We start from the raw sequence: 19751 nt of genomic DNA on the forward strand, positions 1-19751 counted from the left end.
GGTTTTCCTCAGTATTCCCGGGGAGCCATAATGCCCTCCTGCAGCCATTGATAGTTGGCAGAAATTCGAACAGCCCTCAGACTGCTCTAAGTGATTTGGGGGAACCAAATAACCAAGAACAAATTCAGAAAGAACCCACCCACTGATCTGCACGATGTGTTCTTTGGTTACCGCTGAGAATTGTGATCTTTGGCTTCCCATAGTGATGAGCTTGGATAGCCAACCACGAAGCAAACCCAGGGTCACTGAAGGAGGGGGACCCCTCAGGAATTTTGTCGTGTTCTGTGCTGGGCCACAGCGTTTTCGCCAGGTTCTCTGCCTTTAGGACATTAAGGTCAGGATGTCAATCAAGAAGTTCTGTACAATTCCACTATCTGGAAACGGATAAAAGTGTTCAAGTACATTAGTGTCTCATAATTCGTGCAGTTTTAATCTGTAGACTCAATCTTGTCTGAAGCATTAATCTGTAATGTAATTAGATAAGGGTGTTCAGAAACCTTCCAAATGACAATTTTTGTGGGAAACATTTTCTTGGTACCAATATGCTCCTTCTATAATCCCTTCAGTCTAGCTTTCACACTGACACAACACAACACATACCACCAATTCATGCATAACCTCATTCATCAATTGAGTCCATGTCCCTCTTCACCCAGCCCATTCCACCCCCCACTCAGCTCAGAACTTTTCCAATCCCCACAATTGTCTGCAACCCAACCAGCTCAGAACCAACCCCATTCCCCAGACAAACACATGCTTGCCTGTGTCTTAGGTGGAAAATCCCCCTCTTCCTATCTAAACATCTCCTTTGCGCTGGACTAACTGCCTCTGCTCTTCAACCTCACCCAAGCAATATACCCAAGCTCAGAACACCATCCTGACAACCCTTTCTCTCCCATTGCCACCCTTCATGTCTCTTGCCTCAATCCTCCAGACTTAGCAAGCCATTGCTAAGTTTAGCACTCTACCCCCCGCCCCGTGACATATACCACAACCTTGCTCATAACCCTGCTGCCCTCCCACCAATACAGAAGCTCCCCATTTGTTGCTGGGTTTGGAAAAGCAAAGGTAGCAGTAGATGGGTGCATCTGCATTCACCCCTATCTCTAACTCTAATGATGAACAAAAAGATCCCCTCAGAAGCCTGCCATCTCTGCTCTGTCCTTCCTTTCTCTGCTGCCTGTGGTCTGTATGCTGCAGAGCCAGAAGGCCAGCAGTGGCAACAAACGGCCACACAACACACGTTGTGACATTATTGGTGGCATTAAGCCTCACTCTCTCCTAATAACCGGCTCCCCAGATACAAACCTTTCTTGATTCTCTTCAGAATTTATTTTAATGTTACATTTAGACAAGTGGAAATGCTAAAATACAAAAACTCATTTATCTGTTCAGACAGCAGCCATGAGATATTCCCTCATTTGTACCTCTGATATAGTAAAGAAAGGCTTTCTTTCACAATAAATTTGATCTAGTCTCTATGTTAGATCAATGGTTGGCCTCCTATAGTGACAGGCCTGCAAGCTGTATAGAACCATACCATCTGTTTTGTTTAGTGTGCAGAAGTGGCTATTACCAGATTCATGCTGTGAGAACTACTGGACAGGTTAAATGTAATTTTTTTAAAATGCTTAATCCGATAAACTATTTCTTCACTGAAATAAGTAAAAACACAAAGCTGAATATTTCCCTAATGTTATAAGGGTGGTATTTTCAGACTACAAAGAAAGGTAAGAGGATTTTTAAAAGATATCGTATCAAATGTTAAATAAAAAAAGATAAAATGAGTAGCTTTGTTGTTTAAGCGCATAAGTAAAAGTTCAGGCACCTGTGTTCACAGATCAGTCTAAAGCTATGTTTTGCAATCATAAGATATGATATGCTGACTAAACATCGTAAATATAGAATACAGAAATCCCATTTCAAATCTGAGAAATGCTAACAGTATTCCACTTGTATTTAGATTAAACTATGCTCACTCTAACATTCAAATATTTACTCTAAATTTCAACTCAGAATATTTGTACATGTTAAAATGGCAAAGTTTGAGGTTCTTAACCTATTGGACACAGATATGAATGGAATACAGCTATTTGGAGCTAGCTTGCAGTGTATATTTACTAGATGAAGGGACAGAAAAAAAACTAGGTATGATTTAGATGATCTTCAGCATTTGTTTCAGCTATATTATAACACATAACAAATTAGAAGGACACTGATTCTTTTTCTTTTAAATGCAAATTCATAAAAATGTATCATACCGGTGTAGCTCAAATACATACATATTTATTCAGCTCATCTGTTGTTTGCACAAAATTATACTTTCCCAAGGGCTTTCCCTAGTTTTGCCTGGCTATTGCTCAAAAACTGATCTGGATGAAGTGCCCTGATGTTCTTTCACTCTTAATCCTGGGCCCACCATTTATCCCTCACTTCCTTTCTCACAGTGACAGGTCAGATGAATCAAGACCAAATGAAGAACACCTAACCAAAGTTTTGAATTCAAATAAATGAAAGAAGCCACTTGCAACCACTGAATTAAATACAGAGGGCTTCCCTCACCAAAGTTTCCCTATTGTTCTAGGAAGGACCTGCTGCTAGATCAATCCAACAAAGAGCAAGAGATTCCTCCAGATCTCATGCCTCCTGCAGTTCCTCAAGGTTCAGTAATCACCTTACCTGAGCTAGCTGCATTTCTTTTCATGACTGGACTCCCTGGCTGTCCTTCCAGTAAGGACTGTGTTACTACTAGTTCCTCTGCATACTGCTCAAAGTCTCTAGGCATTTACTAACATCACCCAGTTCAGGATTGCTGTCAGTGGTAGTCCATGTATTCAACCACTGGTAGATACATCAGCACCAGGTCATGAACATTGTTCCACACCCCACAGAATGGATTCCTTCCATGATGCTCCAAAGGTTCACCCTCCTAGAGAACCAGAATATCCAGGTCACTCCTATTGTAGGGTCTCCTAACATTCTGCTACAAGTAAATGAGCTTTCAGCCAACTTTTAAAAATCTGTTTTAGTGGTTAACTAATGATTAAAACAAGTGATTAACTTGAGCTAGCTTCAGCCACATTTTGCAGCCTTTGTATACCTTCCCAATGGCCCAGAGGTCTTCAGTGTGCAGAGCGGAGAGAAGGGGAATCTATGTGGTTCAAAGCCACTTTTGCCATTCCTCACTCTCTGGGGATCCAGTAACATTATGCAGCCTCAGGGCTACTCCGCATTACACTTGGCTGCAATGACTCCCTGAAGGCTTTTCTGCAGCTAGAAATTGCTGTTGTGCTGCATGCTCTGGCCACTCCCTTTCCTCTCTTGACATGCTCCTGGCATGCCTCTACACTGGACAAGAGTGTCCCAGAAGCAGTGAACCGCCCAGCATGCCTCCTATGTTGGGATTTCCCCAGCTGCCTTGTTTGTGCACTATCACAGCAGCACAAAGCAGCCTTATTGGAGGCCAGGATCATGTCCCATGGTTTCCTTTTGAGTTTGTTTGGTTTTTTATTGTGCTCTAACGAGACCTAGTTAGCTTATAAAAAAGGCCACAAAGCCAATTCCAAACACGTCACACACAATCAAATCATTCACTCTTTTTTTTATTTAATGCTTTGTAGATACGAATACCTTTCTTAAACAACACTGGTGAAAAATATCATTCAAAAGGTCTATCTGGAATAATTTTGAATTCAGTTAAATTCTTCAGTCGTGTTACACAGTCTTCATTTACAAAAAATATATAAATATTAGTTGAAGGCAACCCATCTATAAATGTTTGTGCAAGTGAGTGATAACTGGCTCACAGCTCTGTGGTGTGAAAGCAGCTAATATATTCGGCTGAAGTATAACATATACAATGTTACGTAATGCTACTGGAGTCTAAGCTTGACATTTCTCAGATATGAATATTATTAACTCAAAACAATGAAAGAAAAATGAAAGAACTATTTAATCTACCAACCAATTTCATCTCCTAAAATGCATTGGTTAATTATGCTAGTAGATCACCAATTGCAAGGTCAATTTTAAAATACTGAGTTAGTCATAATGCCATTCCCTTTGTTGTTATCTACTGTATAAAACCTTAGAAAAACTCAGGGAAAAAGTGAAGCTTTGCTGCAAGAGAAATTAATGCAAGAAATGGTGTTTTTAAGTACTAAAGAGATATGGAGCATTGCATCCTCACAGCCTGCTAAGGAGCAACATCTGTACTTAATTTTATCTTGATGTGCTTCAGCTCTCATATTCATATAGGTATTTAATGATCCAAACATAATGGTCCTATATAGAATAATTACTTATATGAAGGAGAAAACGTCATATGTATTCCTTTTTGAAAGATGCTCAGGAGAAAACTCGCACTGGGTCTAACAGCGAATATTTCCTTTTAACAATTAAAATGCTTTGGGGGGAAGTAATCAACTTCAAACCTTAAGTACAGTATGTAGCCAATGAAACTCAATGTTACTCCTTTTTGACAGTCTCTTTGCTTTTTCCTCCCTCCCAGTATAGCCAGTACAAGGAAAATAGATAGAGTGCAAAGCAAACCATTAAATCATAGTGGTAGATTGTTACAACAAATACAACAAACAAGAGGAAATAAAAGATTCTGTAACTGATATGCTTTAAAACTAGAGACTCATTAGGTAAACTACGTGCTTCACTTTTCTGGTCAGAAATATCTGAAGAATCAGAAATGTGCTGATTTTCAAGCTGTGAGTCATCAGGCCAGTTTAATATTTTCACCTCAGTTATTAAACCTTCGGTTTCAAAGCTTGTCTCTTCTGTTTCTTCAGTAGGCTCACTAATTAAAATCATTGGCCCTAATGACTCCTCTTGGCTGAACTCTGCTTGATGGAAGCACTGGCCTATATTCCTTTCTTTTCCATCACTCATCGTCAACATGTCTGAATTCTCAGGAACTTCTTTGTGTTCAACCTGAGCAGAGGTGTTTTTATTAATACATATCATTTCACTTGGTAGGTTGAAATAATATCCTGATTCAGCAGAAATATTGGCAGTGGATTTGAATGCAGGATCTGTAGATGGCTGCTCCGTATTTTTTACCTCAGCAGTAACTGCTTCAATAGAGTCTTCAGAAGATGTTGCTGAAGAATTTTTATAGTGGTAACTGGGCACAATGTTTGTATCAGAGGGTGACGTTTTTGTTTCAACTTTAGCACCTGAATGGGAAAGTGTTCCAAAAATACTTTCCTCCTTATGGAGTTCTTCAGCTTTGTCACTGTATAGATACTGCTTGGGATATGGGGAGGCTTTAGGTGATTCTTCCAAATATAAATCCTGCTCAAAACCTGCTTTTCCTTCTATAACAGAAGCCCATAATGTTTCCTTTACAGGTGGATTACTTCCAATGTCATGTTCTGCTTTGAAAACTTTTTCCTTGGTATTGCATACAGACATCATTTCTCCTTGCAGTGTTTCATGTACATGTGCATTATAAATATCTAAAACTGATTCCTTTTCAAATTCGGTGTCATATAATACACCCACTGTATTGCGTTGACAAAGAGTATAATGTGAACCATCATTTCTCCCTTCATGTGTATCAAACGCTGTTTCCTTTTCCTCTGTGGGCCTGTCACTTAGTGCAGTCTCTTGAGGTAGCTTAGCAATTACTGCTTTTTCACTAGCAGACATTTTTTCTGAAGCACTTTCTGATGTTGTTTTAATTATATAAGCTGTACCTGCTTCTGCTTCCTCTGTGTTACCATGCTCAGCTACAGAAGACTTTTCACATCTCATTGTCTCTTGGCAGGTAAACAATTCTTCTGTGGGAGTAACATTCAAATACCTTGTCTTATCTCTCATTCCCAACATGACTTCACCATCTGTTTGCTCTTTAATCTGTTCTGTTCTATTTGCCTCATTCTCTCCTTCTATCAGTTGACTTCCTGAAACACTCCACCTTTGATTTTCACACACTACCCTGTTCTGATCATCTATAACCATGCTGTCTGATTTCTCAATTTGAAGTTGACAAGGATCTGTCTCCAAAATATTTTTGTTTGTTGGGAAATTACCTTGGTTGTACATTCTTTCCTCAAAAAGCTTAGGATCATTTTCCTTGGTATCAAGCGTATCCTCTGGGGTCAGTGACATAGTACTTGTAGCACTTGCTTTGCCAGTTGTCACTCCAAAGTCTGGGTAACCAGTGGAAAAAGTAGTCATTAAACTCTGAGTGGCATCAGGATATCTACAGTCTGTTCTCCTCAAATCATCACTTAACACACTATAGCCGTCTCTCCCTTGTTCATCTTCAACAGAGTTTGTGATTTCTTTTCCTCGACTTCTGTTGTCGGAGGTTCTCCTATCTTTTAGACATGTAAGCTCCATGAATTCATCAGTTTCTTCAGCTCTTCTTTCATCGCTTACATGGGAAATCGTCTGGTCTTCTCCTTGTGAAGGCTTGGCTTCATGTTTATTATCTGAAGCTGATGGCAATGTTGTGTTTTGTGTTTCAGTAATAGATTTTCCATGAACACGGGCAAGTTTCAGAGTTATGGTGCTTTCCTGCTCTTCAATTAGTCCTAAATCATCTAACTTGATTTCTTTCTCCTCTTTTCCTATATCAACGTTATAGTCTTTCTTTGATATTTCTACCACAACTTCTTTTTCTGTATCCTGGCTTTTCGGGGAATCTATTGAGACATCAGAATGTGGAAAAGCATCAGCCGCTATATCTCCTCTTAAATGTACCTGATCTTTGCTTACAATCATCTCAGCTTTTTCTTCATTTTTGTCAATATCTGGAAATATTGATGGTAGCATTAGGTAAGATGTTTGCAGAATGTGTCTCTCTGGAGCTGGATTAGCATTGTCATCTAATGCTTCGGTTATGCATGTATTTAATTGCATTGATTCATCATGCTCTGAAGAAATTGTTTCTGGTCTCATTTCACAGGCCCCTTTGTGGATATCAACATCATCCTCACTGATGAATAACCTCTCCATCATTTCACTTCCTGAGGCACTATCTGTTTCACCTTTTGAAATATCTACATGGCTCATTCCTTGTCTGCTTGAGATAGTATCTGTAATATGGATAGTCACATTTTGCATTGTTCCAGGCAAATATTCCTGTGATAAAAGAATTTCATTGGTACCAATGCATTCCAAAGGCTGCTCACTATTGTTTACAGAGCCTGTAGTAATTTCCTCTGCTAATGGCTGACTATAATCATATCCTATGGAATACTTTTTATTATCACATACTTCTTCTCCCAGCTCTCGTAACGTATTTTCTGAAGGGAAACTGATAGGCAAAGGTTGCCTGAGCAAGTCAGTGCTTGTTTCCATAAGTATTAGCTTATTCTCCAGTCCTTCGGCTTCATTTGGAAAATTAACTGGCTCTGTTGTGTATAAATTCCTTTCATCTCTGGAAGAAGTACCTCTAGTTCTTGTGAACTGCTGACTTAGCTGAAACAATAGAATAGAAAAGAATGATCAAAAAGAGCTTTATAAAAAATATTCAAAATGAATGAGGCAGGATTTCATTATGGAAGGTTTTGTTTTCAGTTTCAAAGCTTTTATGGAAACATGTTCTGAACAATTTGCAAAATTTGCATTGTATGTATTTTTTTAACATATGTGATGAGCTTTATAGTGAGTCTGGAAGGAGCAAGACATAAAATAATATTCAGAACTCTGTTTCTTTATTCATGAATTCAGTAAGCTGCAAGTGCATTTTATACAAATGAAATCTGAAGAGAATATTCTTTAAAAGGAAGGCTAATTAATTCTCTGCACATTCAATTCTCGGGTTGTGAGTTTTTGTTGGGGGGTTTTTTGTTTGATTGTTTGGGTTGGTTGTTTTGTTTTGTTTTGTTTTGTCTGAGCATTGATACAGTACATCAAAGCCTGGTAATATACAGTATTGTCCAGTAAAATAAAGACATGCTTGCACACTGACAAATACTGTTAGAATTATCTTTGCTTCATTTCTGTTAGGAACCATTTTACAAGCTTCAAACCAGAATGTTTTTAGACAATCTGGTAAAGCATAAATTGGAAATGAGATTAGTGAAGTAAAAGACCGGAAACTAATCACTCTCCTCCCCTAGCTCCCAAATATCATATTGTATTATTCAACTGTGCCTGCTTGTCATTGCACTCTTTCCTTGCTTTAGGATACTCACACTGATTAGGGAATAGCTTCTTGGGCACTCCTTGTTACATATATACTTGCTGTAGATATCCCCATTACAGTTTCTCTTATTAATATGTTTTCTGCAAAGCCACTGCAAACTATTAATAGTAAAACGTCACTCAAAGAAAAGTGAGGGAGCTAATGTCTCTGCAAATTCTGTTTTAATGACCCTCTGCCAACTGGTGCTCAAATGTATTTGAGCTCTTCGGTGATGCCAACTGTCAGGATTTAACAGTGATAAGCCTATGGGTTTTTTTTTTTTTTTTTTTTTTTGCTTCTCATAACTGACATTTGCATGATCTCAATAATTATATGCAAATCTTACGATTTCCCCTTCTTCTCACATAAGGCTCATGTTACTTGTCAACTGCACAGCTGTCTTGTGAGCCAATGCCTTTGGGTTTCAAAGATTTGGTTGTATTTCCATCTATTATAGATCTTCATTGTTTAATTCATTAAAGAGTGTATAGTACAAATTAACATCTAAATTACAGCTTCCCTCTTCATTTATTGTATGGACAATCTCCGTAATTTATAAACGAACTGTTACATTTGCACCTGCTCACTGCAACAGGGTAAATTGAGAAAAAGTATGTGAATTTTAGGGCCTTTTTAAAAAAATTATGTTTTGTCTTATAAAAATATATGGAGATGTTGATTTTCAGGCAGTGAGAGCTCCCACAGAAGGTGACAACTTTGAACTTTCTTAAAGTTAGAGCTAAGAAAATTTCATACTTAAGATAGGAAGAGGAGTGCCACTCAGTCTTTTTGATAGGGAGAAGAAGAATGCTTTCCTTATACTTATCTGATTCAGCATTCACACTTTCACAGGCGATAACCATTTTAATCTATGATTATGAATCTATGTACCCAAAAGATATACGCTCAGAACAGACACTGAGAATAATAGATGGATGTGTGTGTCTCATTTACTGCCATTTCTTCCTTCATGGGAAAAAATGCACACCAAACCATAAAAATCCCCAAATAGATTGAATGTTCACTGAATGTGAAATTTATTATAACAAATGTAATACTAAATACTGGTCTAGAAAATTCTACTGTAGCAGTTACATAATTTTTCCTCTTAAAATTATAGAAATTGGAATTGTCTCGTAGTACCATAAATACAGGACTTTTACCAAATGTTAAGTGTTTATGTTAAGTATATACTCATCACAGGGACTAGGAAGAGATATCTTTGAAAGGTCACTCTTCTAATTCTTTTAAACTGTCATTTAGATCCTCTGGTAAGGAAGTAAGAGAGAGAGAAGTTATTAATTTAAGACCACAAGAACTTAATGAAGTTTACTGAAATCCCCCTCTATTCTTGATTCAAAGAGAGAGACAATGAAAATACAAACCATGGCTTTTATTTGTAAATTAGTACATCAGTCAGTTCTGTTTAAAGGGGCATTTCACCACCTATGATGTATAAATGGAGTCATATCATCTAACACTGTGGATATAATTGTATAACACTTACCAGCAACTCTAATTCTTTTTCATTATCTTCATTATTATCTTCATTGCATTCAGCATTTATATCCTTTACATTTTCACTACGTGATTCAACATCTTTGTCCTCCTCATGTGAATAAACAATTTTGGGGATGTTTGCCTCTGAAGAGTTAACAAAAATAGATTTTAACATTGGGCTGTTTGTTACATTATCTATTTTAATTAACATGTGCAGTAAGGAAGAACTAATTAAACTAGCTGTTGTACCTGAAGTCCTTGAATTATTCCATATGTCATCAGACATTGTCAATATTTCTTCTTTGCTGTTAAATGCAAAAGAAACTTAATGTGTTATTCTGCAACAATTATTGCTCCAAATCCTTTTATACCTAAACTTAAAAGACAGCTAATTAATAATGCAAAATCTTTTATGTGATTCAAAATTCCGCAGAAATATTACCTTCCAGATCACAATTTTATGGAAAAAATTGTAACGATGTGACATTAACCCTTGGTGAGAGGAGGAATTGATCAAGACATGCTAGTGAATGAGGCTACGCATCTAAAGAGAAATGCTGAATGTCCTCAACTTCAAAGGTAGTTGATGTACTCATGATTCATCTCTTTATAGGGGTGTAACCTCAGCAAAGTAAAATAAAATAAAATTAAAAATAGAAAGGACAAATGTAAATTATTATATCCGTTGTTGATTCCATCTCCATGAGAGAGAACATTTTTGTGTTGGTCTCAGTGAATACATTTTGTTAATTTCAAGACTAATTGTGGTTCTGGAAATGGCTTTCTAATATTTTTCAATTAACTTTTGCTCTGTTTCATTTTACTCAAATTTCATTCAGTTGAACTGAGATAGTATGACCGCTGTCACCAAACTTAAGAAGGAGGATGGTAAATTTATACTATGTTAAAAGAATTTAGACATCTACCATAACCACCTTTTTAAAAATCCAGCCTTTATTCTTCTAGGAACATAGGAATTAGAATCGTAGAATCATAGAAATATAGGACTTAAAGAGACCTTGGTAGATCATCTAATCTAGTCCCCTGTACTGAGGGGGGACTAAGTAGTATCTAGACCATCCCTGAGAGACGTTTGTCTAATCTGTTCTTAAAAACCTTCAGTGACGGAGATACCTCCCTAAGTAATTTGTTCCAGTGCTTAACTTCCTTTACTGTTAGGAAGTTTTTCGTAAAGTCTAACCTGAATCTTCCTTGATGCAATTTAAGCCCATTACTTCTTGTCCTATCCTCAGTGGTTAAGAAGAACAATTTATCACTCTCTTCTTTAAAACAACCTTTTACGTACTTGAAGACTGTTTCATGTCCCTCCTCAGTCTTCTTTTCTCCAGACTAAAGAAACCCATTTTTTCCATCTTTCCTCGTAGGCTGTGTTTCTCAATCTTTAATCATTGTTATTGTCCTCCTCTGGACTTTCTCCAATTTGTCCACATCTTTTGCGAAGTTTGGCACCAAGAATTGGACATAATACTGCAGTTGAGGCTTAATCAGTGCTGAGTAGAGTGGAAGAATTACTTCTCATGTCTTTCTTACAACACTCCTGTTAATGCATCCTAGAATGATGTTTGCTTTTTTTGCAACAGCATTACATCATAACTCATATTCATTCTTTGATACACTATAACCCCAGATCTTTTTCGGCAGTACTCCTTCCTAAGCAGTCATTTCCCATTTTATACGTGTGCAATTAATTATTCCTTTCTAAGCAGAGTACTTTGATTTTGTCCTTATTAAATTTCATCCTATTTATTTCAGACCATTATCCCAGTTCGTCAATATCATTTTGAATTCTAATCCTGTGCTCCAAAGCACTCACAACCCTTCCCAGCTTGATATTTACTGCAAACTTTATAAGTGTACTCTCTATGCCATTATCCAAATTATTTATAAGATATTGAATAATACCAGGCCCAGAACAGATTCCTACAGGGCTCCATTCGATACGCCCTTCCAGCTTGACTGTGAACCTTGATAACTACACTCTGAGTATGATTTTCCAACCAGTTGTACACCCACCTTATAATAGGTTTATCTAGGCTATAGTTCCCCATTTTGTTTATGAAGTCATGTGAGATAAGTCATGATATATCACATCTACTGCTTCCCCCCATTCACAGGGCTTGTTACTCTGTGAAAGAAGGATATTAGATTGTTTGACATGATTTGTTCTTGACAAATCTATGTTGACTGTTATTTATCACTTTATTTTCTTCAAAGTACTTACAAATTGATTGATTATTTGTTCCATTGTCTTTTCAGGTACTGACGTTAAGTTGACTGGTCTATAATTCTGTGGGTTGTCCTTATTCCCCATTTTATAGATAAATACTGTATTTGCCCTTTTCCAGTCCTCTGGGATTTTTCTCGTCCTCCACGAGTTCTCAAAATAATCAGTAATGGTTCAGGTATCTCCTCCGTCAGCTTCTTGAGTATTTCAGGATATATTTCATCAGGCCCTGTCTACTTGAAGATATCTAATTTGTCTAGGGCTATGTCTACACTACAGACTTAACAGCAGCACCGCTGTACTGCTGGGGGACTTCAATCACCCTGACATCTGCTGGAAGAGCAATACAGCAGAGCACAGACAATCCTGGAAGTTTTTTAAGAGTGTTGCGGACAACTTCCTGGTGCAAGTGCTGGAGCAACCAACTAGAGGCCGTGCTCCTCTTGACCTGCTGCTCACAAACTGGGAAGATTTGGTAGGGGAAGTAGAAGTGAGTGGCAACATAGGCAGCAGTGACCAAGAGATGGTAGAGTTTAGAATCATGACAAAAGGAAGAAAGGAGAAAAGCAGGATACAGACCATGGACTTCAGAAAAGCAGACTTTGACTCAGGGACCTGATGGGCAGATTCGGACTCAGGGAGCTGATGGTCAGGATCCCCTGAGAGGAAAATATCAAGGGGAAAGGAATCCAAGAGAGCTGATTGTATTTTAAAGAAACCTTATTGAGAGTGCAGGAACAAACCATCCTGATGTGCAGAAAGAATAGCAAATATGGTAGGTGCCCAGCTTGGCTTAACAAAGAAGCCTTTGGTGAGCTTAAACACAAAAAAGAAGCTTACAAGAAGTGGAAGCTTGGACAGATGACTAGGGAGGATTATAAAAATGCTGCTCTAACATGCAGGAATGAAATCAGGAAGGCCAAAGTGCAATTGGAGTTGCAGCTAGCAAGGGATGTGAAAGGGAACAAAAAGGGTTTCTACAGGTATGTTACCAACAAGAGGAAGATTAGGAAAAGTGTGGGTCCCTTACAGAATGGGGGAAGCAACCTAGTGACAAAGGATGTGGAGAAAGCTGAGGTACTCACTGCCTTTTTTGCCTCTGTCTTCACAGACAAGGTCAACTCCCAAACTACTGCACTGGGCAGCACAGAATGGGGAGCATCCCTCAGTGCTGAAGGAACAGGTTCAGGACTATTTAGAAAGATTGGACATACACAAGTACATGGGGCTAGATGCAATGCTTCCAAGGGTGCTGAGGGAGTTGGCTGATGTGATTTCAGAGCCATTGGCTATTATCTTTGAAAGCTCATGGCAATTGGGGGAGGTCCGTGATGATTGGAAAAAGGCAAATATAGTGCCCATCTTCAAAAAAGGGAAAAAAGAGGATCCAGAGAACTACAGACTGGTCAGCCTCACCTCAATCCCTGGAAAAATCATGGAGCAGGTCCTCAAGGAATCCATTTTAAGGCACTTGGAAGAGAGGAAGGTCATCAGGAACAGTCAACATGGATTCACCAAGGGAAAATCATGCCTGATGAACCTGATTGACTTCTATGAAGAGGTGACTGGCTCTGTGGATGTGGGAAAAGCAGTGGACGTGATATACCTTGACTTTAGCAAAGCTTTTGATACAATCTCCCACAGTATTCTTATCAGCAAGTTAAAGAAGTATGGGTTGGATGAATGGGCTATAAAATGGATAGAGAGCTGGCTAGATCATCGGGCTCAATGAGTAGTGATCAATGGCTCCATGTCTAGCTGGCAGCCGGTCACAAGCGGAGTGCCCCAGGGGTCGGTTCTGGGGCTGGTTTTGTTCAATATCTTCATTAATGATCTGGAGGATGGGGTAGATTGCACTGTCAGCACGTTTGCAGATGATACTAAGATGGGGAAAGTGGTAGATACCCTGGAAGGTAGGGATAGGATACAGAAGGACCTAAACAAACTGGAGGATCGGGCCAAAAGAAATCTGATGAGGTTCAACAAGGACAAGTGCAGAGTCCTGCACTTAGGACGGAAGAATCCAATGCACAGCTACAGACTGGGGACCCACAGGCTAGGCAGCAGTTCTGCAGAAAAGGACCTGGAGGTTACAGTGGATAAGAAGCTGGATATGAGTCAGCAGTGTGCCCTGGTTGCCAAGAAGGCTAATAGCATATTGGGCTGCATTAGTAGGAGCATTGCCAGCAGATCGAGGGAAGTGATTATTCCCCTCTTTTCAGCATTGGTGAGGCCGCATTTGAAGTATTGTGTCCAGTTTTGGACCCTCCACTACAAAAAGGATGTGGACAAATTGGAGAGAGTACAGCGGAGAGCAACAAAAATGATTAAGGGGCTGAAGCACAAGACTTATGAGGAGAGACTGAGGGAATTAGGTTTGTTTAGTCTGCAAACGAGAAGAATGAGGGGGAGTTGATAGCAGCCTTTAACTACCTGAAAGGGGGGTCCAGGGGGGATGAAGCTAGGCTGTTCTCAGTGGTAGTAGATGACAGAACAAGAAGCAATGATCTCAAGTTGCAGTGGGGGAGGTCTAGGTTGGATATTAGGAAAACGTTTTTCACTAGGAGGGTGGTGAAGCACTGGAATGGGTTACCTAGAGAGGTGGTGGAATCTCCATCTTTAGAGGTTTTTAAGCTGTGACTTGACAAAGCCCTGGCTGGGATGATTTAGCTGAGGTTAGTCCTCCTATGAGCAGAGGGTTGGACTAGATGACCTCCTGAGGTCCCTTCCAACTCTAATATTCTATGATTCTGTGGTATACTCCTACACTTTGCAGGATGAAACACCTAGAAACACACTCTAACATTTCTAATATTATGCATTCAAATGTTAGAGTGCACAACCACAAACTACATTTTTACAAATAGTGTTTGTGGGGGCAAAGTCTAATACTTGTATGTGTTCACTGACCCCAAAACAAAAAAATTCAGGATTTTGTTTTGGGTCATTTTCACATGTGTTTCACCCTTTTGTTCTGTTTTTGGAATTAGCTAAATTTTAAATAAAATGCAATTTTGAAAAAAAAAAAGTCAAAGCATGTCATTTCAAAATGGTCAAAATAAAAAGAAACATTTCAAAATGGTTGAAATAAAACATTTTGAAACAAGAAATTGAAAAATTTCACTTTGAAATGGCAGAAACAAAAAACATTTCAATTTTTTCAAAATACATTTTCTTTTTTTTTTTCTTTTTTGGCCAAAACTAGATGCTGAATTTGACCCAAATTTGCAAGTAGTTTTGGTGCTGCAAAAAATGTATTTTTCAACAAATGTGCTGATATCTGTGACAAACCTGAGAAAAGAACCAAAGTATCTGCTTTCTTCTCCTGTACCTTACCCATACAAAATCTATGTTTTTAAAATGTCAGCTTTCCAAAGTCAGACAGCTGGGACAACCTGAATTCTGACATTTCCTAACTTTTGAGTACTTGAATTTGGAACCTTAATGTTGAAATAATGTTTTGAAGAAGTTTTGTATGTAATTTTCTAGGTTTAATAACAATTTGAAAAAACAAAAATTCCATTGTGTGAAGTATTATGACACCTTGCATGGGTCATCAACTGGGTTTGAATTCAGGCCACTAAGATTCACAGCACAGACCTCCCCCACTTCAGCTAAAAGAACAACCCATAGTAGTGACAGGGTGTTAGTCTCGATGTGATATAAGGGACACACAGTTTGAGAACATGACACACACTTTGGTTACATGACTGTTTGCTAGACAGTAGTGAAATGTTGAGAATCAGAAATTTTGGCTTTGGAGAGACATGGTGTCTAGTGGCTAAAGCACATAACTATTCATTCATTCAGAAAGACAATTCCCCCATCCATAAAACTGGGGGAATAATACTGGCTTTACTCCTAGGGTAAGGCATATAAGGTTTGTGAGATGCACAGAATTATTAACTCTAGTCAACCAAAAAGCCAAGACTTTTACTCATAGTCTCCTCCTGGCTCCCAGTTTAGCATACTTTTCTATAGGCCAAAGAGTCATCTGCTATTGCTTGTTTCACCTGTCTCTCATTTGGAAGTCTAGCTTTGTACCTACCATGTAATGAGTTCTGTGGGGATCAGTGCAGGTGATGCTGAGATTTTAGCAGCAAGTTTCTAACAAGCTCTGTTCATTTTGTGCCAATGGCAATTTTTAGCATTTTACAGTTTGGCCAAATCTGAGTGGATTTGCATGGGAATAACAAAAAAGACACCTCTCTAAAGACTATCCTTCTGGCAAATTTCAAGTCCCCACTCCAGACAATGTAGGCACTAGAGCTCTTCTGATACACAATTGTAAAAAATTGTTAACAAAGATAAAACTATCTATTTTTCCTAACTTTCTTCTCAGAAATGGATAAACTCCTTTTGCTGAAATTTATTTTAAAAATTCAACCTAAAGCAGAGAGCAAACATGGAAATCTTCAGGAAAAATGGTTAAAGATTAGTGAAGTTATAAGCAGCTGAAAACAGGAGCTTATAATAGAAAGTGTTAGACAACATTAACTCTAGGCATCGCTACCAGCCCCACATATAGTATTGAACAGGGGCATTTTAGCAACCAGCCAGGAGTCTAAGCCACTGCCAGTTATTCTGCTTGAGGCTTTTAGCCATTTTCAGGCCTTGCAGGAACTTAGCATGCCAAAGCAAGCCAGGAGAGGAAGGGTCAGACAGTGAATATACGAAGTGGACTTGACTTTGCATTCTCTCTCTGAATATGCTGGGGCGAATGTCTATGAAAAACACAAAGTTTGAATATATTTTAGAATTGTCAGTATGGGGAAATTTAGCTATCAGACTAACATCTTAAGACTTAATGTTTAACAATATTTTTTTTTGTGGGGGGGGGACAAGTCTCTGTAACTCCTGCTTTTGCCGAGTAATTGATTTATTTGGTCAGCTATGTAACATTCTTTTGATTGACATGTCTCTGTAACTTTTGGAGGGAGGTAGCAAATCTAAGTCCGGCATATTGTTTCGTGAACACATCGAAAAGATCTCCAGTCACAGATGGAAGGACTGGCCATACAGATATCTGTGACTGATTCACCTGAAGACTGCCTCAGACTTGCAGATAACTATCAAGTTTTGAGGCAAACCACCTATTGCATTTGTATGTGCTTAAGACTAATAAGTGAAGACTTCCAGTAAAGGTAGTTCCAATGGGAATTGCTGGAGACCAATAAAGTAAAGCTTTAAGTTAAGAGCACTTAGTTTTGACTCGTCTTTGCCAGCCATATAGCAGGCGGAGGTACTGAGTTTCCTTTGGTTTATTTCCTGATACTGATTCGCAAAGACTAAAAGTTATTGGGTTGAGGACCCCTGGGTAATAGTATATATTCAAATAATACTTTAAACTTCTCAGTTATTCACTGAACATATACAAACTTAAATGATAAATACAATGGAAAACTAAACTGCTTAAAATACAAACTCTAGTCTTCCTTCCCTTACATGTGACAACTAGATTTGGGCTTCCGTGTTTCTCCTGTGATATATATAAGGACTTCAGTTAATACCTAAAGCTTATAAATCATTACTTAGTCTGCTATGCCTCCAGCTTTCTTTCAAGTTCATCCTTTAAAATATATTTCTTCTAAAAAGCCTATAAACATTAGCCCTCTCCAGTGAGAAATGGTAATTAGATGGGAGAAAATGTCTGTTACTATCAAGACATACTAAATGTCACCATTCAGTCACACTCCTTTTCATTGCATCCCTTTCCTCTTCCGCAGTTTGTGCATTGTGTGTCTAGACTGTAAGCCCATTGGGCTATCAACCTTTACTTCATACTCACCTGAAAAGTGCCAAGCTCACTACTGGGTTCTATAAACAATATAAAATATATAATAAAATAATAAATAAATAATGCAGCTACTGCTTTATGTATTAATGATCTCATCATGTATTGCAGGAAAATCACAGGACTCTAGATGCATTTCCCCATGTCTTGGCATCCACAAAGCCTCTGTTCACTTTCAGAATAAATTCATAGGCTCTAAGGCCAGAAGACACCATCATGATAATCTAATCTGACCTGTACATTTTAGGTCACAGAACCTCCTCCACCCACTCCTGTAATAGACTCCTAACCTCTGGCTCAGTTACTGAAGTCCTCAAATCATGATTTAAAGACTTCAAGTTACAGAAAATCCTCCATTTACAGTAGTTTAAACCTGCAAGTGACCCTACCCAATGCTGCAGCGGAAGGCAAAAAAACCCCTAGGTCTTTGCCAATCTGACACAGGGGAAAATTCCTTCCCGATCCTAAATATGGCAGTAAGTTGGATCCTGAGCATTTCAGCAAGACCCAACAACTAGACACCTGGGAAAGAATTCTCTGTTGTAACTCAGAGTTTTCCTCATCTAGTGTCCCATCATCAGCCGTTGGGGATATTTGCTACTAACAGTCGCAGATCAGCTACATGCCACTGCAGGCAGTTTCATCATACCATTCCCTCTATAAACTTAAAAAGCTCAGACTTAAGACCAGTTAGGTTTTTTTGCACTCGCTGCTCCCCTTGGAAGGTTGTTCCAGAACTTCACTCCCTCTGATGGTTAGAAACTTTCATTTAATTTCAAGCCTAAACTTGGTGATGGCCAGTTTATATCCATTTGTTCTTGTGTCCACACTGGTGCTGAACTTAAATAACTCCTCTCCCTTCCTGGTATTTATCCCTTTGATGTATTTATAGAGAGCAATCAGATCTCCCCTCAGCCTTCTTTTGGTTAGGCTAAACAGGCCAAGCTCTTTGAGTCTCCTCTCATAGGTCAGGTTTTCCATTCCTTGGATCATCCTAGTAGCCCTTCTCTACACCTGTTCCAGTTTGAATTCATCTTTCTTAAACATGGGAGATCAGAACTGCACACAGTATTCCAGATGAGGTCTCACTAGTATCTTTTTATATTGTTATTACCACTTCCTATCTCTACTGGAAATACCTTGCTTGATGCATCCTAAGATTTCATTAGCCATTTTCACGGCCACATCACATTGGCAGGTCATAGTCATCTTGTGGTCAACCAATACACCCGGGTCTTTCTTTTCCTCTCTTTCTTCTACTCCTTTTCCTCTTATCCAACTGATAAATCCACAGTTTATAGTAAAAATTCTTCTTGTTAGTCCCATTTCATCCCATTTCTATTACTCCAGTTTTCAAGATCATCCAGATCTTCTTCTATGATATTCTTGTCCCTCCTCCATATGAGCAATACCTCCCAAATTTGTGTCATCTGCAAACTTTATTAGCACACTTTTTGTGCCAAGATCACTAATAAAAATGTTAACTAAAACTGGGCCCACGACTGTTCCCTGAGGAACGCCACTAGTAACCTCCCTCCAGCCTGAGAGTTCATCTTTCAGTATGGCCCATTGTAGTGTCCTCTTTAACCAGTTCCTTATCCACCTTTCAATTATCATATTAATCTCCATCTTCTCCAATTTAATTAGTAATTTCCCATGTGGGAAATGCTCTGCTGAAATCCAGGTAGATTAGATCTACTGCATTTCCTTTGTCTAAATAATTATCTTCTCAGTTATCTTCTCAAAGAAAGAGATCAGGTTGTTCTGGCATGATCTTCTGTAAAACCATGATGTATTTTATCCCACTTATTGGTCACCTCTTTGTCCTTATCTACTTTCTCTTTCAAAATTTGTTCTAAGACTGTGCATACCTTTAAGGTCAAACTAACAGGCCTGTGGTTTCTCATATCACGTTTTCTCCCTTTTCTTAAAATAGGTACTATATTAGCAATCCTCCTGTCGTTGGGTCTGACTCCCAAGTTTACAGATTCATTAAAAATCCTTGCTATTGTGCTTGCAATCTCATGTGCTAGTTTCTTTAATATTCTTGAATGGAGATTCCT

The 19751-nt window shown here is 38.6% G+C and overlaps 1 protein-coding gene across 1 annotated transcript in view; it reads right to left on the bottom strand.

Moving 5' to 3' along the window:
- Window positions 1–3581: 3581 nt before the first annotated feature.
- PPP1R3A (protein phosphatase 1 regulatory subunit 3A) overlaps window positions 3582–19751 on the bottom strand; it is a 39862-nt gene continuing 23692 nt past the window's right edge. Inside the window, exons 2-4 of the mRNA XM_067563965.1 lie at window positions 9899–9954; window positions 9657–9793; window positions 3582–7440 (exon numbers count right to left, since the gene is read on the bottom strand). Of these exons, the coding sequence (XP_067420066.1) occupies window positions 4468–7440; window positions 9657–9793; window positions 9899–9954 (3166 nt within the window). The 3' untranslated portion in view covers window positions 3582–4467. The remainder of the gene's footprint in view (window positions 7441–9656; window positions 9794–9898; window positions 9955–19751) is intronic.

This window comes from Emydura macquarii, unplaced genomic scaffold, assembly GCF_026122565.2.
Source record: "Emydura macquarii macquarii isolate MOO-44397 ecotype Brisbane River unplaced genomic scaffold, CSIRO-AGI_Emac_v2 contig_2636, whole genome shotgun sequence".
Taxonomy (NCBI): Eukaryota; Metazoa; Chordata; order Testudines; family Chelidae; genus Emydura; species Emydura macquarii.